Source organism: Drosophila suzukii, chromosome 3 (genome assembly GCF_043229965.1).
Source record: "Drosophila suzukii chromosome 3, CBGP_Dsuzu_IsoJpt1.0, whole genome shotgun sequence".
NCBI classification, from domain to species: domain Eukaryota; kingdom Metazoa; phylum Arthropoda; class Insecta; order Diptera; family Drosophilidae; genus Drosophila; species Drosophila suzukii.
In genome coordinates this window covers 29,919,472-29,944,863 of record NC_092082.1, presented here as the reverse complement: position 1 = coordinate 29,944,863, position 25,392 = coordinate 29,919,472, and the positions used below count along the sequence as shown (strand labels likewise).

Genomic DNA, 25,392 nt, shown 5'->3' with positions numbered 1-25,392 from the left:
GGCAAACCCCAAAAAAGGAAAATAACAGTTTATGTTGACATTACCTTTGAAGAAGAAGAATGCAACAATTATTTCCAGCAGCAAGGACAAAACCCTCCAAGCGAAAGCGAAATTCATTAAGTTTAAGTTAAGCATTTTTGACCAAGACCCGGGATTTATGTTGCTTATCAATAAATTAAATTAAAAAAACCCTCTTTGGTCAGATATTTGTTTATATATGTTTGGATACGTTTTGTTTTGTTTTGCATATAAATTATCGGTTGTCTAATATAACGATGAGAAACGTCTTCCGCCTTGGGTGGTCCCGCGCTGCTGTCGTTATATTGGTGTGTCTGGACAACGGTCGTCCAGTTGGTGTTGGTGGCCGGTTTGCCGTAGATCTCCCAATGCTGAATTATGTTGATTGGGATGAAAGGGTGACTGTCCCTCATAAACCGCTGGCCTAGAGACTCAGACAGTTTGAAATAATAAAATGTTTACAGCGGTTGCCGGAGTTAAATCAATTGGAGCGTAAGCTCTTTATTCAATCAATGTCAAATGAGAAACTATAACCTAAAGTTAACAAAAAGACAAATGCATGGCCGGATGCCCGGCAGACCGCTGAACACGCACAAATTGCAGAAGTACGATCACGGCTCATGGCGGCGCACTTTGCTGGCTCGGCTCTCGGTCACCGTATGAATGGTTCAATATTAGGGTGGTCATGCGTTAGTGAATATAAAAAATGTAAATGTTATATATAAAATATGTTAAGATGAAAAAATACAAGAATGAGATTTATGTTAATAAAAAGATATAAGATGGAATGGATAAAATATAAGATTGGCCTGCTTAGCCTCCGCTAAGATCTGGTTGTTAACTACTCCCCCCTTAAGTCTGTCGCCGTCCTCGGCGATGACCAATTCGTCGATACTCTTCTGCAATTTGAATGCTGCTTGTTTTCGACTGCAGTGTTGTTGAAGCAGAACCAAGCCGCACGGTGCGACTCCTATAGCGAACCAAATCCTCGGGGATCCTCGGGGATCCTCCGGCCGACAAGTCATCTCTAAGCTCAGAATGTGGTCGTGTCCCGTAATGTTAAGTAGAGGGGGAGTTGCAATCCCCGGACTCTTATTCACAGAGTAGTTGAGGTTTAGGTAAACGGAGTCATTTATAATTGCCTTCCTCTCGTAGGTGATGAGGTGGGTCCACTTTATAGTTGCTGTGGGCTCGTCATCAACAGTAATCCTTGTCTGTTCTTCGTTGACGATTATTACTCCATCGTCCACGATTGTAAGGGGTTCCAGATTGCTTGTTCGCGTACGGCTGGTGGCCGCACCGTCTGCATGCAGTTGCCGGGCGCAGGTGTCGTGAAGCGCCCTCTTGCAGAATGCGGCCAGGTCGGTAGACGCGCAATCGGAGACTGCTAGGATGCCATCAGCGCATTTCGCTACGATGTTGTCTTCCAGTTGTAGCATGTTGTGGTAATGTGCGACAGGGAAGAGCAGGACTTTCTTACAAAAAGACTTAACCTTAGGATACTCAACTATAACATGAATAAACATGTTAAATTGAAAAATTTTTATTTTAGATACACCCATAAGACTAACTATGGGGACCTCCGTGAGCTGTTCGTCAAAGATAGATTTTAGGTCGTTATGATTAAAAATGATTGGGTTTATAATAATATTCTTTGCAAAAGTGATATTGAGCATGCAATTTTATAGTTCTGAAATGAGTATTCTATTTCTGGCAAGAAGTGTTCGGAATAAGTGGCCGGAGTCAACTAACCCGTCCTTAAGGTTAATTCATCCAGCATGTTCTGGGCGTGGTTGATGTCGACTTCCAGTAACTTCCCCATGTTGGACTGTAGGAATAGCTCAAGCATTCTGTCCGTTGAGTCAATTCTGCTGGAGAACTCGGACAAATTAGTCGAGTCTTGTTCCCATACTAGAACCTTCCCGTCCAGTACCGGGATGTACTTTGCGTGAGAGTTTTGTCTTGTGTTCTGTCTTGAAGGGTTAACTCTGTCGAGGTTGGTCTTTTGCGCCTTGTCAATCTTGGTTTTAATTGCCATCTTGACTTCGTCGCTACTGGCTTGGATAACTTCTACTGGCCTACATTCCGTGACTGGCTATTTCCGCCAGGGTACTGTGGAATCTCTCCACTTAGCCGTTGGAGCTACTGTGTAGCGGTGGGGCATTAACTACATCGATGCTGTATTGGTTTTTCAGCAAGGACGTAATTGTATCGGAATTAAAGGAAGCCTTGTTGTCACAATATATTGTTTTGGTAGTTTACCAATTGGAGTATAGGGGCCCGTACATCTATTATTGCTCTAGACGATATTTTGAGAATTTTGAGAACTTATCAATGCAAGTTAGGAAGATTTTTTTGTCAGTAGATAAAACGTCGAAGTGTAACATTTCCCCTACATGTGAAGGAATTGGGGTGCTTCCTAAGTCCTGCCTTTTGGGGCGCCGATCATACTTGGCTTTATTGCAGACTTTGCAACATGCGACAACTTCGCTAGCTAGTTTTGACATGTTCGGGAAGTACTAATCCCGGAGAATTTGTTTTGCGTTCTCCTGCGCAGCCCGATGGGCGCGATTGTGCTCGGTATAAGTAATTTCAAGTGACATTGGTAATGTCATTGACAAAGTTGTTACAATGCACACTGAGCCAGAAATTTTTTTTTAACCAAAAATCTGTAATTTCTTTCCTGGGATAGTTGGAAGGATGCAGTTTTTGCATTTCTCTCTTAAAAGATTGAACTTTTCAACGAACTAAAAGTAAAATTTATTTGAATTTTATATGGTACAGATAATCCAAACCAATATCGGAAAATTGTACATACTTTTCGGTTTTTTATTCTTAAAAAAATAACTAGAAGACGCACACAATCTACTTTCATACACGATTAAGTATAAGAGATTCGGCCAAAGAGCTAGTAGCTGAAGGCTACCGAAAGGGTCGCAGGTTGCGGATAGCGAGCGCCCTGGTTCTCCAGGGTAGCTACGAATAAGCGTGGAATTTGGATACGGTCCGGCTACCGCCAAGCCCCCAACACGAAGCGTAAATAAGTAGCCCCGGACAGTCAGCGGGTATCTGCGCCGTAGCAGCTCCGACGTCGCGCTTGTGCTGCCGCCTCCGACAAATAGCTCACACATACCCCCTTCCCACACTCTTTGTACCTACCTCTTCCCTACCCACACAACTCATCTCACCCCTGGCTGGACTAAGGTGTCATTCGAACCGTGCAGAGAGTCAATCTGGCTGGCAGCCCGAGTTATCAAATAACAAATAACAAATAAGTCTCAAACGGTGAGCTCAGGCAAGTGGCGACCGCCTGTTCTAAGTCAGCCTTACCCGGGTACAGCGGATCTCTGCCCGGGTGGACCTGTCCCTTCTCCGCAGCTCGTGGGAACTAACATAGAGAATTTAACTAATAACAACAAAAAAACAGGCAGCAACAACAAAAAAGTGCCCGACACTCTCAAAAAGTCGGAAGTCGTTACCAACGGTGATAAGAAGAGCAAGATCACGGCTCCGATTACCCTAGTCCCTGTGACGTCGACCTCTGCCAAGGTCAGCGAACAACACAGCCGGCTAAGCCCAGCTCACCACAACGACAAGCCCAAGCCTTCCACCAGCGTAGGTGTGGCTAACCAGCTACTCCAGCCTGAGGGGATCGCCAAAGCCGGTCTCGTGGTCAGTACCAGGGCAAAGGAGTTCAAGAGGGTACCACCTACCCAGGCAGGACCTCTTGATCGCAAGAAAGCTTTTCGGATCCTCAAACGGCTGGCCACCAACCCGATACGAGAGGATCAAGCGTAAAAATTGGATTACCTAAAAATCCAAGAGGACATAGCCTGGGCAAAGGCGGTAATCCCATAGCGAGAAAGGTCGATGGAGACAGCTCAACCAGCGAGCAAGGAGGCCGCGGCACATGGTGATCAGAAGATCATTGGAGTCATCGACCAGAGCGATGAAGGCGGAAGGATCCCAAGGAACCAATAGGGTCTGGTTAGACGGGCCCTTGCGTCAGTGTCCTTAAAAGTGCTGGACGAGAACCCAGGTCCGCCACCCGATTGCACAGATGCAGGGTGGTACCAGAGCAACGTTAAGTTGATCGCCTGTGAAGACGAGAGGTCGGCAGCACTTTACAAGACTGCCATTAACAAGGTCGGCGAGGTCTACCCCGGGGCCAAGCTGGCAGTTTGCGAGGCCGCAGACATCCCGTCTCGACCAAGAACGAGGGTGTGGCTGTCGTCGGAACCCTCGGAACCAAAGGCTATACTCAGCCTGCTGACCAGGTTCAATCCGAAACTTCCAACAGACGGTTGGAAGGTGGTCAAGGTGGAGAAAACAGAGCGCGTCACAATGAACGTGGTTATCCTCTTGAACCAGGCCTGCATGGAACCCCTCGCAGCCCAACAAAACCGTGTGAACTACGGGTTCGATAAGGTGCAACTGCGCATCTATGACACGGATAAGCTAGTGGAAGACAACCTGGCTGTCTGTGCGTCGTACGAACCCCCGAGCGACGACGAACTGGAGCATGAGGAGGCCACCCTCACCGGCTACGTGTCAACCGACTCGGAGCTGACAGAGAGCCTGAAGCAGCTGTGCACTCGGGACACAACCCGACCAGGGCGCACTGTCCTCCAGGACATAGCGGAGGAAGCGGAGGGTACCCAGCCCGACCACGGCCCTAAAGATAGTGCAGTTTCTGCAGATTAACCTGCACCACAGCAAGGCAGCATCCGCTGCGCTCCTCACCCGCCTGGCAACAGGCAACATAGACGTAGTCGTCATTCAAGAACCATGGATTGTTGGTAACAACATCTGTGGCTTATCAACCCCCCTATACAAGCTATTTTACACCAAGTATAAGGGTAAAACCAGAACCTGCATTCTTACAAAGACACACTTTAATACATTTCTTATTCCACAGTTTAGCGAAGGCGACCTCACCACGGTCAGACTGGAACTAAACTAACACACTCATCACACCATAGCATCATTCTACGAAGGGCCACTACCAAACACCACTACACAACAACTCATACACACTCACTCATCTAAGGAACTCATCCTGGGTGGGGACGCCAACTCACACCACACACAATGGGGAAGTACAAACACCAACGAAAGGGGTGAGTTACTCTACGACTATCTCCTTCAATCAAATCTATTCATCTGCAACAAGGGTAATGACCCAACTTTCATCACTAGAAATAGGAGGGAAGTACTAGACATTACACTAATATCTGATCCCCTACTTAACCAGCTAGAAGCGTGGAAGGTGGGGATCGAACACTCATTCTCAGACCACCGATACATAGAATTCACAATAACTCTAAACTGTCCTCCCGCCGAGAACATCACTAATCTAAGATTAACCAACTGGGGATGTTACAAAAATCTCCTCAACAGGAACCTACACGCTCCACTGACACACATACGCAACCGTCAAGAACTAGATAACCTAGCTAACACTTTTACTGATATCTGCGGTGAGGCCTTAAAAGGGCTTGCCCAAGCATAACAGTCAAAACAAAGCACAAACCCCCCTGGTGGAACGCAACCCTGGCGAACCTTAAAAGAGAGTGTAGAACTTACTTCAATAGAGCTAAATACAACAATAGCGAATCCTCCTGGAATTTATACCATACAAAACTAAGCCTATACAAAAAGGAAATTAGAATATCAAAACGAAGAGCTTGGGCTAACTTCTGCAGTAGCATAGAATCTACTGCGGAGGCATCCAGACTCAGAAGAATTCTAGCAAAAGCTCCAGCAACCATTGGCTATCTTAAAAGCAATGCTCTTCCACGGCTGCTTTGATCTAAACCATATTCCAACAAGGTGGCTGGACGTTAAGGTAATTTTTATACCGAAAGCCGGCAAGCCCTCCCACACCAACCCAAAGGACTTCCGCCCGATTAGTCTCTCTTCCTTCTTGTTGAAGACCCTGGAAAGGCTAATTGACACCCATATCAGACTAACCATCGACCATAGCCTACTCTCTGACGCACAGCATGCGTACCGTAAAGGTAGATCAACAGATACCGCCCTCCACTCTATAGTGTACAGTATAGAGAGAGGTTTCCGCAATAAGGAATACTTTCTTGCAGCGTTTCTAGACATAGAAGGCGCCTTTAACAACGTCACCCCAACGGCGATTACTGGGGCTCTGACTGAACTGAGCATTGAGCGGCCCATAGTGGGACTCATACACACCATGCTAACCAGCAGAGTAGTGCACTCCACTAAGGGATCGGCCCACTCGACCAGGAATGTCAGCAGAGGAACCCCACAAGGGGGCGTACTCTCACCTCTTCTATGGGTTTTAGTGGTCAACAAACTGCTATAACTTCTAGAAGAGGCGGGCACAAAAGTGGTAGCCTACGCGGACGACGTGGTTATCCTACTGCAGGGCAAGTTCACGCGAACCCTTTGCAATCTAATGGAGACAGCCTTATCCACCCTCTCCCGGTGGACGGCTGGCTGTGGACTGGGAGTTAACCCAGTATTAGGTACCAATACTAGTTCCCCCAAAACTACACCAAACGCGCCTAACCTTTAGCAACCAAGCAAAGTACCTAGGTGTCGTCCTTGACAAAACGCTCCTCTGGACAGATAACATCCTAGATCGCACACGCAAAGCGGCCATAGCCGTCTTCGCTTGTAAAAAAGCCATAGGGAGGAAGTGGGGTTTCTCCCCATGATAGTTCACTGGCTATACACTGCAATAGTCAGGCCCATTCTCCTCTACGGAAACATCGTTTGGTGGCCTTCTCTAGATAAGAACTGCAACCTCCGGATCCTTCACAAGATCCAAAGAAGCGAAGAGCTCTGCATCAGTGAGGCGCTTCGCACTACCGCCACTGAAGCACTAAACAAAATTCTCGATCACCAACCCCTGGACCTACTTGCCAAACAGCGCTGAGGCTCCGCGAAGCCGTCGACATATACACAGACGGCTCCAAGCTTAACTCCCAAACAGGTGGGGGAGTCTTTTCCCCCGAACTAGACATAAAAGTCTCATTGCGCCTACCAGACCACTGTAGTGTTTTCCAAGCGGAAGTCATGGCAATTCAGAAAGCCATTACCCACCTGAACACGTCTGTACATCAAGACATAGATATCTTCATCTTCTCGGATAGTCAAGCAGCCCTCGACTCCTACACAACGAACTTAAAAACAATCTCTGAATGCCGCAAATCTCTTAACGAGATGGCCACTCATCTGAGAATCAACCTCATCTGGGTGCCTGGACACCGCAAAATTGAGGGCAACTGCATAGCAGACGAGCTAGCAAGACAGGGGACAACCGCCGATATCCTTCGTGATAAGGACACGGTAGATATGCCCATGGCTACCTGCAAGCTCCATCTCAGGCAGAGATTGTATACACTTTCCAACAACCGTTGGAACTCCATCTCAACATGCCACAATTCTAGACTCACATGGCCAAACTACAACTCGAAAAGAACAAAAACTCTCCTACAATGTAGCAGGGAGGAAATCTCCACTCTCCTAAATGCCCTCATGGTCCACTGTCTTATAGGGACTCATGCGCTAAGGCTGGGACTAAGTAACCACGACTTCTGCCACAGCTGCAAACAGATAGACGAAGAGGAGAGCATCGAACACCTCCTATGCTTCTGCCCAGCGCATAACCTAAAGCGCTTTCAAACCCTAGGTAGCTACACACTTCCGAACCTTGCGGCCATTCAGGACGTAAGCATCCAAAAACTCTTATGTTTCTTAAGAAGAACAGAATACTTCGCGAAAGCAGATAACCCATGAGCTAGGGAAACGGATCTGTTCAGAGATCATGTGGTATCACAAGGCGCCCATTGTGGCCTAAGTGAGGGGATTAGTATCTAATCTCCAACCACTCCTACCTAACCAAACAAATTATAAAAAACTAACCCCACTATAAAATATGATGTCGTTTGAGATTTATGAACCGTTAAAAATTGCTACTTTCGGAGACTCCCACTTAAACGTTTATTTAATAATCGACCTAACAAAATTTGATATTTTTTTCTTCTTGTTATCCGTTTAGATTCTTATAATCAAATTATTAGAAAAAAATTGTTTGTAAAATATTGTTTTTTAATTTGTTTAATGTTAATTTGACATTTGCTGAAGTCATCACAAAAGTATGCTTCATTTATTTATTAATTTGAGATCATAGTAAAGTTTAAAAAACTAATACTAACATATGAGGTGTAGTGCTAGCTACGAGGCCTTTGACTACGTATTTGTTTATGCTACATTTATATTTGTATAATATATTTTAGTTTTTCTCCGAAGAAAGCACAAGAAATGCAGCATACCTTTAGACATACTTAAGTCCTCCCTTAAGCGCTCTGCCAGGCATTTCATCTCTGCGCTGTAATTTCCTCTTTAATAGTTTCCGCGCGGAAACTATACAGATTTCGAAAGGGACATGAACGGTTGGCGTACCTTTCTGTACCAATCACATGAAATTCCACATAAACGGTCAACGTGGCACTCACAACATTTTTCAACAAAAAAAACGAAACGGGTTAGATTCGCTTGCCTTTAAGCACAGCTTGCAAGCGGTATTGAAACAGAAGCTGACAGTCTGCCTATTCTAGTGATCATGATCCTTCTGTTAAATGTTGTGGGCGCCACGTTGACCGTTTATGTGGGATTTCATGTGATTGGTAAAGAAACCGAGAGTTGAACGGACGAATAGATGGATTTTAGAGATTGCAAGCCTTTAATATTCTTCTTCTGACAATTCTAGGGAGTTTTGGTCCTCTGAGTCTGAATCGGAAAAGTCTGAGTCGCTTATGTATAAATCTTCATTTGGGTTTAACATACACAATGCTTCTTTTGGAAAGTGCTGTTCTCGTTCCTTGCAATTTTTTAAACGTAATGAAGAAATAACAGGGTCGGAACAGTCCATTGATCTATAAAACAGGTCTGAATCGTTGATATGCGATCACACTTTCTGGTATGGTTTATCCGATCATTTTTGTAAAATTTGTTTTTAGCCTCAGGGGCTTCTTCGCCCAACATACCTACCGGTAAAATACTGGTTCAAATTATATCTGCTCCATGAACCAATATTTTATGTAAAGTAGCGGTCATTAGGTAAAGCATATTTTTCAAATTTTTGATCATTTATGTCATGTTTTGAGTTAATACCTATTAAAATAATTTTTAGCTTATAAAGGAGCTCGGATTTTAAGCCCGTTATTTTTGAAAGAACGTCGATATCCTTGAAGGCTCTTCTGTCAGTATTTCCTGTGTTGGTGTTGCCGTACCCGCCGGGCTATGGCTGGCTTACCCTTAGGCTCAGCTTTTCCCAAAACTGATTTTGATTTTTGAATAAAAGCCTTTCTGAAATTAAATTCCAGTTTGTCTTCCTCGGACCGAACGTGATGTCTTTGGATATTCAGCCTGTACGATATTTGTAGGCACGTTTCAAAAATCCGAATATAAGAATGCAATGGGCTTATGCCGAAGGTAAGTCCAGATTTTATTGACCTTTACATTAAAATCCTTGGGATTTCGATGACAAATAGGGCATGTTTGCATGAATTTTGTTCCTGTCAAAACGTTTAGAACTTTTCCGTCTATTAATGTAAGAAATAGCACGAAGTCTACTAAAATATTGGTATTTTCAGTAATCGTTTGGAACAGTTGTAGACTAGAAATCTCCTTTTCCAAATTATTGTACTCCGATAAAATAAATTCTTTACTTTCATTCACGAATTGTAACTTTATCGGCCTACAAAATTTGTCGGACTGAGCCGATGTGTTGTTCCACATTATTTCGCCAGATGGTCTTACAATAATTCTAAGAGGAATTAGAGTTGTTACGAACAAATTTTCATCCTTTCCAGGCCCATTCAAAAAATTTTGGTTATAAACAGAATGTCCGCTGCTACCGTCAAACCCATAGGAAAATGTAGCCTGAAAGTCAAGTGAATTGCTGCCTAAACTTATTATTAAGTCTGAACATAAAGTTAAAAGCCGTTGGGTCGTGTGATTCACTAAAGCTTGTAGCTTAACTTCAGCTCTGTCTTCGGAAATTTTCAGTCTCTGCGGACGGCATTTATGTTTAGCCTCTCTTAAAGAATTATAAGAAGGCCAGATGTCGGCACCAGATTCCTTCGACGATATTCGAATGGCAGTATATTATGCTATGCAAAACGAATTATTTAAAAAAAAAACCAAGTCTTCCGGTCTATTAGAAATATTGTTCAATGCTGAACTTAGATTCTTATCCCCAGACCTCTTTGCAGCATATGTCACAGCTTCGAAAAGCTTCTGTGAATCATTTTTATGATGTACACTTATATTTGAAATTTCTCGACGAATTTCGGACGACCCCTCTCGGATGGACCACGATTTAAGGGCATTGCAAATAAGAATAATGAATTTAACCAAGTCGTATGACGTTCGTTAAGATTGAGACTTTATTTTTTCAAATTACTCCTTTTAACATGGTATTCGAATCTCAGTTTGTATACTCTAAGTTTAATAGCTTTAATGCAATTGTCATCAGAAATTCCAGCTTTTAATGCAATAAAACCAGCTACTAAAGATATATCATTGTTGTATTCAGGAAGTATATCCACAATTTCCGCTTTTTTAAAGTTAGCCATGGTGTGTTCGCTTCGAGTTTCGAGTACCGAATGACAGAAATTGTGAACATTTTTTAGAGAAGAGCCAACAAAGTTGATATTTCACTTTTCGATATATCGATATAACATTCGATTGTTGGGTTTCAGAAATAAAAGAAGCGGGAATGAATGAAAAAAGGAGATTTTAGATGTTAGGCAGACTAAAATCAATTTTTGGCGCGCAAAACGTACATTAAAACCTGACGAAAAAAATTCGGCATACTTTTAGGCATTCTTCGTAAAGCTCATCAAAATGGTTCGACTTAAAATTAAGCCATCAATTAAAACTAAAATTACTGAAAACTAAGGCATAACCGCATCGAGTCGGTGATGAGCGATTTTAGTAAATTAATTAAAGAATTTATTTTTGATGTAATGACTTCATTCGGGGTGCATGGCACTCAAAAGTACTCGAAAAGCAAAGTACTCATTTGCTAAAAAAAGCAGTAAAAATCAACGAAAGAGTTTCTTTTAGGAAACAAGTAAGACATACGAGCTATTTAATATTTTTAACTTGTTGAAAATAATGACTCCTAAAAGTTTTGTGAAGAAGTCGAACAGCTACATCAGCTTCTTTGACTTCAAGATTTTTTTTAATTTCCATTAATATTTGATGAATTTTTTACTTTAAAAATACGGTAAAAGAAAACTACTTGCCCGAATTCTTTGAAACTTTGGCATAAATTAGATTAATGTATTATAAAAAGGACTCCATACTCTTTTAAAAAAAAAACGTATTTTTGGCCAAAAATCGGATTGACTGGCCCAGTGTGCATTGTAAAAGAAAATCATGCTTACTTCGGCAGCTCTACAGATTATTTTGTTTGGACCAATGACCTTAGGGCGATATTTTGTAGGATATATTGGTATGGGATCGAAAAGATGTTTAAACTATTTTAAACCCGGTAGAAACTATTTTAAAACAGGTAGAAAGATTAAGTCCGACTTCCAAATTTGGTATTGCTGAAAAAAAGTTTTCTTGCTGTACAAACATTGCAAGTGGTTTGACTCCCAAGATAAATGTTAAAGTAGCAATAAGCTATTCTTTGCCATAAATAAATAATTAACCAACGATTTTTGAAAGTTTTAACAGCAAATCTTGAATCTAATTATTAAATATGTTTATTTTATGTAAAAGCACTCATCATATTCATCAAACCACATAGGTCAAATAAAAAAAAAATAATCAAATAAAATGCAGCTAAAAGATAAAAAATAATAGAAAAACAATATATATCTAGAAAAACGATAAGAAACTAGTATAAAACAAATCAGCCCCATAGCGAAATTAAGCCACAAACCAACTTCCGCAATTCGCTACAGCCCATTTATAATTGTTAAGCGCAATGTGCCTTTTAGGTTCCTTTTCGTCAACATAATTCAAGAATTGACGAATGAGCCAAATATTGAATTTTGACTTTTCGGAATTGCGAGAGATTCCTATACGTTCCAGCTTTGTTTATGTTCGATCGCTGCTGAACTTGTTATTGTTCACTGGGCGCAGTACAAGAATAAAGATTAGACGGTTGAATTTGGTCGATGCGTGGCAAAATCAAGTGCAAGAAGTGCAAGAGTTGGAGTAGGTCAGCTGATAAGCCACACTTTTTTTTTTTTCTCGCCCAAGAATGACTCCAGTGACTCTTGCCAAGTTCCAGAATTGCGGAGGAAGATAGTCTTTGTGTACAATTACGTGTTGGCCGACCTGGATGCTAGCTTGCGGCTTGGTCCCTTTTCCAACTGCGCCAGAAATGTTGCTTGATGAATATCACGCGTTGCCATCCAGTGAGGTAGCGCAACTTGGAGTCTTCGTCTACCTCTGCTGGTGAAGAGATTCATCTGGTGCAGACAATAAAGGTGACCCAATGAGGAAATGGGCTGGCGACTTGCAGCTTCATCATTTGGGTCATCCGATATTGCCTCGATGGGGCGTGAATTTAAAATCGCTTCGACTTCTGCGAGGACAGTCAGAGGTTCTTCGTATTTAAAGTTTGATTGGACGATGTTTTTGAGCAGAAGCGTTTTAGCTGATTTAACAGCCGCTTCCCATAGGCAGCCGAATTGAGGGGATCTGGGAGAAATGAAGCAGAACGAAAATCTCTTGCAAGCGCTGTACGACTCCAGAAGGTTGATGGCATCGAGCTCCAGTAATGCAGTTTGGAAGTCTTTCATTTTGTTGGCAGCTCCAACGAAGTTTTTTGCATTGTCACAGTAGATGCTTTGCGGCAATCCACGCCGGGCGATGAACCTTCGAATGCAGGTCAAGAAAGCACTAGTTGTTAGCTCGGAAACTAGTTCGATGTGGGTAGCATTCGTCGCATAGCAAACAAATATTGAGGCGTAAGTTGTATAGGGTGACTTGCTTCGAATTGTACGAGGTCAGGAAGGGCCCAAAGAGTCAATTTCTGACACCTCGCTCGCCGTAAAGTTGATACGGAGGAACATATCCCATTATTTCTGGCGAGGCTTGTAGTGGAAGCAGTGTGTGCATTCCCGAACCACTTTACGCATAAGAGCTCTACCGATGATGACCCATACCTTCTCGCGCAGTAACGAAAGCAAGATCTTCACTCCTGCGTGTAAATTGCAACGATGGACAAACTCGTCGTATAATCTTGTATAGTGATGTTGCCTAGGTAGAATGACTGGGTGTTTAGCGCTGTATGGCAGATTTGAATTGTCCAATCTTCTTTAGCGCTGTATGGTAGATTTGAATTGTCAAATTTTCCCCATACTCTCACGACCAACAGGATTGCATTCCCTACGTTTATTTTGTCAATAAATTGTGTGAGTTTTTGAAGACGATTTCTTTGCTAAATACCGTTTGCTGAATTTGTGGTACGATCCAAAAAGTCTAATTTAGCTCGTAAATTACCTCTCGAACGGTTGAATTTATAGCTGCAGGAACTCTATTAACTAATCCATAAACAAAAGAAAAGCTTCGCAAAATTCGGAAGTATGACGATAATCGATTGATAAGATCGTCTATAACTATGTACCACCATATGTCTCGAAGGGATACGATGTCTGCAGGATTTTCGTTTGCTGATACCTAGCGCCATTCAACGTCATGACCCACATGACTGCAGCTCAGCGATCCTGTGAGACTCGAAAGTTGTCAATTGAGATGAATGCTCAATTCTGCTCTTTGCGTCGGTCCAAAAATTTACCTTTGAGATGTAAGGCTTGAGTTTGTATTTAAACTTTTGGTACGTTCTGTTAAGCAGCACACTGCTTCAGCTTTGGGATCGACAAGAATTGAATCGTAGCGACTCTTGACATTGCAATTAGTAAGCTGATCGTAACAACGCCATTGACTACACTGCGAACGTAAAGACAACAGCCGGGTCCACGTTTGCTGGCGTCTGCAAACCCGTGAAGCTCACTCAGGTATTGTTGTGAGGTTAATACAAAAGATTCACTGTAGATAAGTTAAGCATGCCTTTTTTTTAAGTTACCCCATACGATACCAAGATCGTTGGGAATCGGCTCATGACAGGCAAGTTTCCGTATAACTAGATCCCGAATAAACATTTTGCAACTCATGATGATGGGTGCGATGACACCCAGCGAGTCAAGTATCCGTAATACTTCAGATAAGACAGACGGTCTAGTAGAGGTCTCAGAAAATTAGAAAATGAATACATCGTCAGATGGTTGCCATGCTAATCCAAGCATTTTCGTTGATTTTAATTCCTCCAGCTGCATTGAAACCTTGCCGTCTGATGAATTGCCCAATAAGGTTGAATTGGTCATCGTCAACCCAGCCTTACTTAGTATAGGTTTCAGACTTCCTCCTTTTCTTATAGTGCGGTGTGCAGATCATCTGCTCCTGTTAAAAGATCATCGACATATAGGTCAGTTCTTAATACGTGGCTGCAATCTTGTTCGTTTAAATTGGCTATAGGAAACAGACTGCGAATAACGAGGAAAGGAGCTGCTGAGACACCGTAGGTCACCGTATTAAGCTGATATATCAGTATCGTTCAGAGAATCTGTCCCGCTCGTCGACTACAAATTGACGGTACATCTTTGAGATGTAACCAGATAAGGCCTAGCAACGGAGGCGAAATGAAAGCAGTATCGTAATAAGGTATTCTTGGATGGTGGGACCTACCATGAGTATTTCGTTTAATGCTACGCTATGCTAGAATTAAACACTACTCGTAGTTTTGTGGTTAAGCTCTGAGGCCGTAGCACACAATGGTGGGGAATAAAGAAATGGGGCTCTCCTTTGTCATTGCCCTTAATGAATGGCATGTGACCTGTGGTAATGAATTCGCGCATAAATTGAACATAGGATTGCTTTAACAAGGGATATCTGTTTAACCTTCTTTCAAGTAGGGAGTTTGCGGTGATTCCTTGATTGCAAGTCGAGCTGTAATGCGATAGTCAGACCCGATAGCAACGGTGTTTACGTAATGCTGTTAACAGAGCCTTTCTTCTTCGATAAGCGTTTATCATGGCGTTTAGAAATCCTCTACCTTCCAAAAATGATTTCATCTAGAGAGTGTTGATCTTGAACTAAATTGCATTTGTATCGCTCAGGTTCAGTAGGCAACATAGTAGTAGGCAAAACTCGTATTGATGAGCGTGGGAATGTTTGCACCCATCGTGCACTTTCCAAATCGGATGGCTTCGAAGAATCCTTCAATTCAGATCAGAATGTCGATTTTGCTGGACTGATAGAATGGTGGATCAGCTAGGACGATCCGCTCTGGCATGTCCGCTACTAGGTTGCTGTGCACAAATGGGTGCGATCACCGCGATATTCGATGTCCACTAAAAATCCGAAACTCGTGACTTGAGAGTGGTGTGTAAGTTAACGTTACTGAAGGGTAACAAACAGTCGGTAGAAATCTTGGATGATTCTTGGATCACCCTAGTGTTTCTGGATGCCGACTCAGCATACACGCCTTTGGGGGCCGTGCCTGTGTCCCATCGGTTCCCGGTATGGTGGGTTATGCTCATTCTGCAATCGTCAGCATTTTCCACTGACGCGCGGTCGGCCTGCCGACCAAGCGAGCGTTTATCGTACAGTTAAGTCCATCAGATCTGTTTTACATTTATTTGAATAAAGAGCACTTGGCCCGGCCATCGCCGTCATCTTATTTGTATTTCACCCACTGAGCTTAAGGCCAGGGGTATAGGGGGGCAGTCACCCTCTCACCATAAACTTCAATTGACACATCAGCAAGCACCCTACCGATGTCACGCCATCAGCGGCCATCTAGAAGCAGCACCGCCACCGGGCACTAACATGTAACATAATTTGTACGCTAAAATTGATATGCTTTGAAGTGCTTGGCAGTCTCCCCGTGATCAAGTTTAACTTCGACCCGGAGTCTAAGAACGCTCTTACTGTCCGTTTCTATCTTTGATCTGGACTACCGCTGTTGGTATAAAACTCTTTCTTGGCTCCTGGCTGAAGATCTGCTGCCTGACTCTAAAGCGAAACTGTTGAAAGACCTTCGAAAGATGCCGTATGATCTTGTTGTGTTGAGAATTCATGTAGAAGAGTGTGATACGATGTTTGGCATACCCTGCACCTTGAATTCCACGGGCACTCGGCTACGGTGTGAGATTTTCGTAAACAGTTGAAGCAGATGCCTCTTTTACGTGTTCCTTGCGTTGAGCTAGGTTTAATTAAGCAAAGAAATTGCTGTAAACGCAGCTGGCCTGGGTAGTAATAAATGACTTTAACAGCGAAGTTGGGAACGACTTCGGCTTTTGATATTAATCCCCTTGGCGGTTTTTGATTGAACTACGTTGACGACCTTCTAAGAACTGGCATCGTTGAGTGAGGGTTTTGCAGAAGTCGTCGCAATTAGGGAGCTGATCGAAAGATTGTTTCTCATCGTCGCTCAGTCGAGTGTCTGCGTCCACCTTTGAGAGAACCAGTGTTATCATTATTGCAGTCATAATATCATTCGCACTGACTAAAGATAAGAGAGACCCTCGAAGAGCTGACAATGTATCTATGAGATGCTGAAGGCCTGCTGCATCTGGCTTGACGATCGGTGGTAGGTTAAACAGGTTTGTAATGGAGCCTAGAAAGATTAGTACACTATTATCATAAGGCTCCTTCAGTCGATCGAATGCCTTGGAGTCTCAGCACTCCGGAGTAGTTATCTTCTGTTACTTGATACGCCCTTACTTCTTCAAGTGCTGGTCCTGACAAGCAATTCAACAAATAATTGAATTTGCTCGTTTGATGTTGTCCTAGAATTTTATCGTTGTTGCCGCAAAGAAGGCAGCTTGTTGCTGGGGCTTGTGTCACCTTTTTTGTTTGGACTCATGACGTTGAGCGTGAATATACCTTGTACGGCAACTTGATAACAGAGGCCTACAGTTCGAAAAACAACCGTTCTGCTACGGGGGGCGTTAAGAAATTGGCAAATGCGTAGACACAAATTTCAGCAAAAGCTCCCTGAGCAGCGGTACGCGAATTAGAGAACTGAGGTAGATAACGACTAAGCAGTGTGTGTGTGTATACTCACGGCACGCGTGTTTTTTTTTTTGTATTCCATTTTTTAACTTTATTACTACAACTCATAAATATACATTTAGAAGATAAATGGGCGTAAACTGCAGATGTTGTGCGGTACGGCCGCCAAGCAATGCTTCGCACAACCGCGGCAGCTTACGCGTCCAGGCCTCTCCTCTCTCTCTCAGCTATCCTGAGTTTTCGCATTAGAGACGCAGCGAAATTGGTCGTCGCGTCCCACTCCGTTTGGCCTCTTAGCATGGTTGGCACTAGCGTGCTGGGGCTAGTGCTGACACCGGTCGCTATTTCCAGGGCGGTCCTGTCCTCTACGAATCGCACGCACTCGAACAGGACGTGGCGTGCGTTCTCCTCGATTCCAGAGCCGCAGGATGGGCATCCGTCACTCGTGTCATGACCGTACTTCTTCAGGTACGACCGGAAGCATCCGTGCCCACTCAAGATCTGGGTCAGGTAGAAGTCCACCTGCCCGTGCCTCCTTTCCAGCCACGGACTCAAGACGGGAATCAGATCGTGGGTCCAGCGTCCAGAGGTTGCGGAATCCCACCTCTCCTGCCACCGAGAGATGGATCTCTCTCTCGCGGGCCGTCTTGCCTCGCGCCTAGTTTGGTCGTCCGTGGTCGTGACCGTTTCCTCCACTTCTACCACCTCTCTTACCAGTTCTTGCACCGGAACTAGACCAGCTATGACCAGCGCAGCTTCCTCAGAGATTGTCCGGAAGGCACACGATATCCTTGTTGCACATAGTCTGTGCGTGCGAGCCACGCCACTCATGTACGAGGGCGTCGTGGCGGCTTTATCCCATACCGGGGCGGCATAAAGTACTTGGGACGTGACGACGCTCGCTATGAGTTTCCTCCGTTCCTGCTTTGGGCCCCTTGTGTTCAGGAGAATCCGCGCGAGCGATCTGGCGGTCGCAGCGGCCTTCTTATTGGCGTACTCTAGGTGCTCTTTGTAGGACAGCCTGGTGTCTATCATGACGCCTAGGTATTTTATGGCTCTTTGACAGACTATGTCAACCCCTCCGACCGTCAGCTTGGCCGTCTCGACGAGTTGCCGGCTGCTTATAAGAACGGCCTCTGTTTTATGTGCCGCGAGTTGGAGCCCGGCAAGTGAGAGCCATGACTCCACCTTCCTCACCGCAGTGTTTGCCATGTCCTCCACTTCGGCTATCGTCTTGGCCACGATCGTGATGGCGACGTCGTCCGCGAAGCCAGTCGCGTGGACGTTTGCAGGCATGGGAAGCCTCAGCACTCCGTCGAACCCCAGCAGTTACGAAGTACTCTTTCGGGCCGTCGCTCGTATCGAAAAGCAGCACCCTTTCGCCGAGGTAGCTGTCGACTATCCTGGTGAGGTACTCCGGAATCCGTAGCCGCCTTAGTGCCTGCATGATCCTCGTCCAGTTCGCCGTGTTGAACGCGTTTTTGATGTCGAGCGTGACCAGAAGGCAGTACTTCTTCGTGCCGCCTTTCCAACGCTTCCCGCGTATGGCTTCCGCAGCTATCCCGGTGACCATTCGGATCGCGTCCAGCGATGGTTTCCTTTCCGGAAACCAAACTGGGCGGTGGATAGGCCACCAGCCGCATCTACGGCCAGGTTAAGCCGTTTCGAGATGAGCTTCTCGAACACTTTGCCAACAGTGTCAAGCAGACAAATTGGCCTGTAGGAGGAAGCTTCACCAGGCGGCTTCCCAGGTTTGTTGAGTAGAAGCAGCTTCTGTGCTTTCCATCTCCGGGGAAATGTTCCCTCGCGCAGGCAGGCGTTGTAGAGGTCCGCGAAAGTGCCCGGCCGAAGCCCAAGCGCCAGCTTCATTGCTCTGTTGGGCACTGCGTCAGGACCTGGGGCTTTGTTGTTCTGCAGGCTGCGTCCTGCTTCAGCAACCTCGGCCTCCGTGACTTCCTCGATCTCCCACGTAGGCGCCGTTTCGTGCTGTTCGCTTTCCTTGGCGCTACCCGAAGGAAACAGTGTGCGAACAATATCGCTAAGTGTTTCAGGGTCCGTTGGAGAGCGGCTGCCTGCGCTTACTCGCTTTACCACGAGTCTGTAGGCCCCACCACACGGATCCTGTTCGGCTGCGTCGCACAGCTTCAGGAAACATTCCCGTTTGCTGTCCAGGATGGCGTGCTTCAGGGTCCTCTTGGCTTGCTTGAAGGCGACGTGTGCGGCCTCGGCCCTGTCGGTCCTTCTTGACCGTTGAAAAGCCCTTCTGGCTCTGAGGCAGATCCTTCTGAGGGTCGCTATCTCCGAGTTCCACCAAGGTACCGGCTCGTGGTCTCTACTGTATGGTTTGCGCATCAGCATCCCTGTCCTGCACGCATCCTCCAAGCTGGCTGCTATCGCGTCCGCGTTGGTGTTCGCGTCTGCTTCAGTGGAGCAGTGCATGTCGGCGAGGCACCTGCTCATCGCCTCGGCGTTTAGCGTCTCCTGGCGGTAGCCCTTGACTGCTCTGTTACGGGTTTCTGGTCCTGGCCGTGTGCCCACTGTGCATAAGATTGCCTCGTGGTCGCTGGCCGTGAAGAAGTCGCCGATTCTCCAGTGAGAGCGCTGGGCTAACGCGGAGTTCACAAATGTGAGGTCTATGATAGACCCAGCTCCAGCCCGATTGAACGTCTCCTGGGTCCCTTCGTTTAGCAGCGTGACGTCTAGCGTTGCAAAGGCATTGAGGAGGGTGTGCCCCCTTATGTTGCTGCTGGGGCACCCCCATTCTTCGGCCCACGCGTTGAAGTCGCCTGCGATATAGCGGGGTAACGGCCCCTTGCGTCAAAGGCGATCGTGTCCAAGGCATGGCTAAAGTCCGTCGTGGAGAGGCTAGGTGCTAGATAGCAGCTGTATACCCACATTTCGCCTATACGAGCTCGGACGAAACCCGAGCCCTTGTGCACGTCCAGAAAGGATTTACCGTTTCTTCTGCACAGCCATATCGCGGCCTTGCCCGATGTGTCCGTTATCCAGTCGCCGTCGTCTTTGACTTTGTAGGGTTCACTGATGACAGCCAGGTCCGCCTTGCTTTCCCTCGCGGACTGCAGGAGTAAGTCCTGCGCAGCCCGGCAGTGATTCAGGTTTATCTGGATCACTTCCATTCGCGGGGTTTGGCTGCGGCTCTTTTTGCGGCGTGAGGACACCGCCTGCTTCCTGCTTGGTGGTTCCTCGACTTCGTTCCTCCTTCGGTGCATATAAAGCATACGCTCTCGTTGGGACACTGAGCGATTTTGTGCCCCGTCTTGCCGCACTTAATGCAGCACCCACTTCTGTCCACTTTGGTATGACACTTTATAGCAATGTGGCCAATCTCTAGGCACTTGTAGCACCTGGGCTGCGAGTCCCTCTCCTTCACCTTGCAGATAGACCATCCTAACTTGATTTTACCCTTGCAGAGAACCGCTTCTGCGTCTCTGCTGGGCAGTCCAACCACTGCCGTCTGGGTGTCTCTGTGTGATGGACGTAGACTCCTCAATTTGACCGATTCGGCGTTCACGGCGAATTGGTCCACCAGAGCTTTGGTGACATCTACGGCCTCAACTAGCGGGTCAAGGTCGCTAATCACCACCGTCCTTGTCCTCGCGTTTTCGGATAGCGCTCGAGCCGCAGTCGCTTCTCCTAGGACAGCCTCAAGGCTCTCTTTTATTTCCTCCGTGCTGGTGTCCTTGCTTCTGTTGAGCTCCAGAAGAAGGTTCCCGTTCGCTGTGCGCCGGACCTTGTTTAGCCGGGTGCTGAGGCTTTGTAGCTTGCCGTCGTCCCTACGGGTTACCATCGCTAAGACTTCGCTGTAGGTCTTGCCATTTGCCTCCACTATAAGGGCGTCCGGGCGGTGAGGCTTTCGCGCCCGCTTTTTTGGAGCAGCCTTTCTCCAGGCGGTGGTCGCGTCCTTTCCATCGTCCTTTCCAGCGCTGCCTCCCGCGGCTGTTTTTCCTCTGGGGTCCCGTTTTTTGGCATGCTCCTCATGTGGGTTTCTCTTCTTTTTCTGCTGGGATCCCGCTGGCGCTCTTCGCGCAGACGATTGCGCTGGTGAAGTCGGGGGCTCTCCCCCGTCTAGAACCGTGCCGGGTTGGCTAAGCCTTCGCCACGGGTCTGTTTGCACCGCGCTGGTGACCATGGGGCCTTGTGTCGCGTTTCGCCAGAACTCCGTTTGAGCGGCGTTATCCTTTTGAAGACAAACCGGAGTCTGTTGCTCCTTGCTCTCGCTGTTTCGGAGAGGGCCTTTGCATTTGTTGCACTCCGTGGTCTCTTTTTGCTGGTGGGAGTCTCCAACTTGGTTGAAGGAGATCACTGCACCTTCTTGGAGGGACTTCACCCTCGAGAACATCGCTTTCATGGTCACATTGATGTGACGCACCTGCATTACGCTCGTGAGGTGGAGGACTTCGTCGAGAAGCGCTCCAATCTCCGCGAGCTGTTCTGGTCCAGTGAGCTCCTTGTCCGCTTTGGGCCTCTTGGCAGAGGCAGTTCTTTGCCCACCGGTTGGGCTGCCTGGGTCTCTTTGGCGCTTGGCCGCGTCCTGCAACTTATCATCTTCCCGCGTGGACGGCTGGCCCGCGGGCTTTTCCAGGACTGGTGACCTAAGAAGCTTCGAGCTGCTCTTGAACGCTCCGGCTGCTTCCGTACCTTTGTTTTCGATCCTCCTGCTTAAACTTGGTGCATTCACTGTCGAGACGGACAAGTTCGGCACCGTCTCGCCAGGTTTGTTGTTTGGAATGGGATTTAGGGCCTCCAGAATTCGTGCCCTGGCCGTGGGGTTCCCACGGGTGGATTTCCACTTGTGTGGTTGCCACCTGGAGTAGTTTCGTTTTTTGTCGACATTCCTTTCATTTGTTGCATTTTATACCTACTGCCAGGTTGTTTGCATTTTAAACCTACTGCCAGGTTGTTTGCATTTTATACCTGCTGCCAGGTGACGTGACTGCCGGCCAATATGGCACAGACGCAGACCACGCAGCCGCCCAGTATGGGTCAGACGCTACGTGGGATTTTTGCGATAAGTTCGGTGTGCGCGGATGGAGGTTTCCACCGGTGGCCGCGGATTTCCCCACGACTTTCCGATGGAGGTTATACCGCCTCTACTCGGTCGCCAGAGCCCCGTTTCACGGTGTACCGCGTTAGCGGGGGGGTTGGCAGTCGGTCTGCTCCTTGACCTTTGGCACCAGGAAGACCTCTGCCGTGCAGACGTGGTGACACTCGTTCGGTCCCGGGCTCCTTGCCAAGGAGTTCGATCAGCAGCCCTTAGATGTATGCTACTGCTGAGCGCCGATCGACAAGTGCAACCCGTAGCGGGTAGCAGTCGTCAGCTAGCAGCAACGCTCAAATGTAGGCAGTACATTCCTACGCTGGGTGCCGCACCAACACGACATCTACATGTAGGGTCTCGGTCTATCATGGCAGGGAGCTTTTGCCAGCTTGCCCTACGATCAGCTGGATCTGCTGACGTTGTGCAACACTGCTGAGGCCAGCTGAGCGTAATGCGGCACAAAGCGTGGGAAGCTGGAGAGAAGGTGCAACAACAATATTTACCCGCCATCTAGAATCACTCAAGAGAGTGCTACTTGGTGCCGCTTGGTTCCCGAGGAATCTCGATGTCAGCCTAGATGCCTTCTGGAGTTCACGGTGGGTTTGCCTTCATGTGCGGAGACAGGTTAGTCCCTAAGCCGCCCGCTGGAAGCCGCGTGCTGCCGCGCCGCTGCATGTGGACGCTGCTGGCCGACTTTTTCAGCGGAGCGCTGTACCCCACACCTTCACTCACTGCACACACTTCTTCCGTCTTCCCACGGCACGCGTGTGCGTGTGTATGTGCGCTGTAACGGAGTTGTTCGTCCGCTAAGCCCAGAAAGATGCTGTGCTCCGTAGTCCCCGACGCTAGCGAATGTGGTTGATGATTCTATGTCATTATCATATCATTCCGTTGATGATGTACTCCTTCTATGTTTGGTTGCCGATGTAGTCGGTCGTTGGTCTTCGGTGCGATGCGCTGGACACTTAATTAAAATATACAGCTAATTTCTTAACCTTATCCCATTCTTGACTGCGTCCTGCCACGGTCACCAAAATGTTCGATCGTTGCAGAACTGTTTTTTTTTTTAATATTAAGTTACATCCTTTCAGAACTTGTTATTGTTCACTGGGCCATGAACAAAAGGTCAGGCCTTGAATTTGGTTGCGGTCTTATTGGTAGAAAAAGACGCGTGCATGCCAAAATCAAGAGCAAGAAGTGTAAAAAGTATGGTAGGTCAGCTGAGAAGCCACCATTTTTGCAACACTAGAAATAGTAGTTGCAACGCGTTAGCTAAGCTGTAGCTTAGTTAAAAAATGAATTTTAATATTACGGTATAATTCAATTGTACTCCGACAGCTTGCAAAAATGACGCCGCCTACGTAAATTTTTTTGCTCCTGGTAATGCATCTTGGTATTTTAAATTCTTTGGCGCAACAGCTGTCAGTTCATTCCGAGTAAGACATGAACTGGTGGTTGGTCATTTTCTTCAACAAAGCATTTCAATATTTCTGTTTACGATGGGATCATTTGCAGAGCAACAACAACTTCCGAGTAACGATGCCATTGCTGTGCAAATGCATTTTCTTCTCAAAAAAATTCCTGTGGATTCTTGTTATTCGATCACCCCGAAGTCCGTCCATGTTCTCTGACCACAAATCCAACAGGAATTGGGTGGCATCCACTGACAAAGTAATTTTTCTATATGCTCAGAAGAGAATCATTCAATAAAAATTCTAAGAATAAAATGAAATACTTAAATAAATGGATGCAAGCGCGACGCGCTCATAATGCAAACGGGAACTAACAACAATTTAAACAATATGTTTATCTTGGCTTGGTCACATCATCCGTTATCTTAAAATGGTTCCACCTATTAGAGCCTTGATTGCCTTTCGAAGGCGGAGACTCGCAGATTTCCTTTGGAGTCCCTGAAATAAGCAAAAAGGAAATTATGATACGTGATATGTGAGAGCTCACTTTGACAGAGTTGCAGACTCCCTGTTATGTCTGTATAAAATGACAGCGCGACCTCCAGCTCTGCATTAGCTGCCAAGTAAGATCGTTTTAATGGTAAATCTGCTAAAAAGACAATTATATTAGTACAACGAAGCCAATTTCTTTTTGGGCATAACTTACTTTCCTTGCGTGAACCCGCGCGGCAAGATATCCATGTAAGGAGCGAAGTCTCTCTCGTCAGGCTCCTTTCCTATGGGCTTCTCGACTGTATTACCTCCAACACTATTTGAATCGCGCTCACTCCTATGGTTCGCTCGCGGTTTTCGTCGATGTGAGTACTAAGCTTAACGTCTTAAGAAGTTCTCCTTCTTCACTATTCGAAATATAGTATTCCTTGTAGTGTGACCGAAGTTTTAAAAGTTCACCCCCAATGCACATAGCACGGTCTGACTGTTAGGCAGCTGGGTTTGTTGACAAACGGAAAACAAATAGATTTGAGCAATTTTAATATGAACATGAATATTCTACTGGTCCACAAAGAAATTAAAACATAATCAAAGAGAAAGATTTAGTCGATGCGATCGACAATCAAATACCCGTTACTTAGCCAAAGAGATTGCGAAAGGGATGGAGATATTTTTGCTTGTAGCTAGAGCAATCCAGCGCTACCTAGCCCATAACACCAACTGGCCTATAGCGCCCCAAGCGGCTTGGTGGCATTTAATAAAAAGAAGTGATTTGCTGCTGACTTTGCAAAATATAGACTTTTACTTGGCTATAACTTTTTAATGAATTGTGCGATTTCAATAATTGTTGGCATGTAGGTGGGTATTGATAATAAAAACAAGGAAGAACGCTATAGTCGAGTACCTCGACTATCAGATACCCGTTACTCAGCTAAATAGAGATATGCAAGTAGCAAAGCGAGATAAAAATGCTCCACCTACCGGCGGTATAAAGATTTAAGCGTTATGAGCGTTAGAGTGGGCGTGGAAAATTTTTCACAGGTTTTCGCGGTTTGTGGGCGTTAGAGTGGGCGTGGCATATTCGCGTAACAAACTTGCGCTGCGTATAAGGCTACGGAATCTAAATCTGAAATCCCAATTCTCTATCTTTGATAGTTTCCGAGATATCCACGTTCATATTTACGATTTTTTGAAGTTTGTGGGCGGTTTATGGGCGTTAGGGTGGGCGTGGTTTGGGTCAATCGATAGGTATTGATGAGAACATTACATTTCAGTTAATATTTTTATTCTAGCATCAAAACTGTAGGAGCCACAGTTTTGGGCGGT

The 25,392-nt window shown here is 46.0% G+C and overlaps 2 protein-coding genes across 2 annotated transcripts in view; one reads left to right on the top strand and one right to left on the bottom strand.

Annotated features, from left to right (window-relative positions):
* Positions 1-258: 258 nt before the first annotated feature.
* The window catches only part of LOC139353044 (programmed cell death protein 6-like), a 101,647-nt gene continuing 76,513 nt past the window's right edge, over positions 259-25,392 (top strand). Inside the window, exons 1-2 of the mRNA XM_070996173.1 lie at positions 259-5,138; positions 9,387-9,495. Coding sequence (XP_070852274.1) covers positions 4,363-4,722 — 360 coding nt within the window. The 5' untranslated portion in view covers positions 259-4,362 and the 3' untranslated portion in view covers positions 4,723-5,138; positions 9,387-9,495. The remainder of the gene's footprint in view (positions 5,139-9,386; positions 9,496-25,392) is intronic.
* LOC139352721 (uncharacterized) lies at positions 18,245-22,003 on the bottom strand. Its single transcript, XM_070995351.1, has 5 exons — positions 21,987-22,003; positions 20,403-21,929; positions 19,877-20,322; positions 18,714-19,802; positions 18,245-18,660 (listed from the first exon to the last, which is right to left on the bottom strand). Exons 1-5 carry the CDS (start codon positions 22,001-22,003, stop codon positions 18,245-18,247), a joined length of 3,495 nt encoding a protein of 1,164 aa, XP_070851452.1.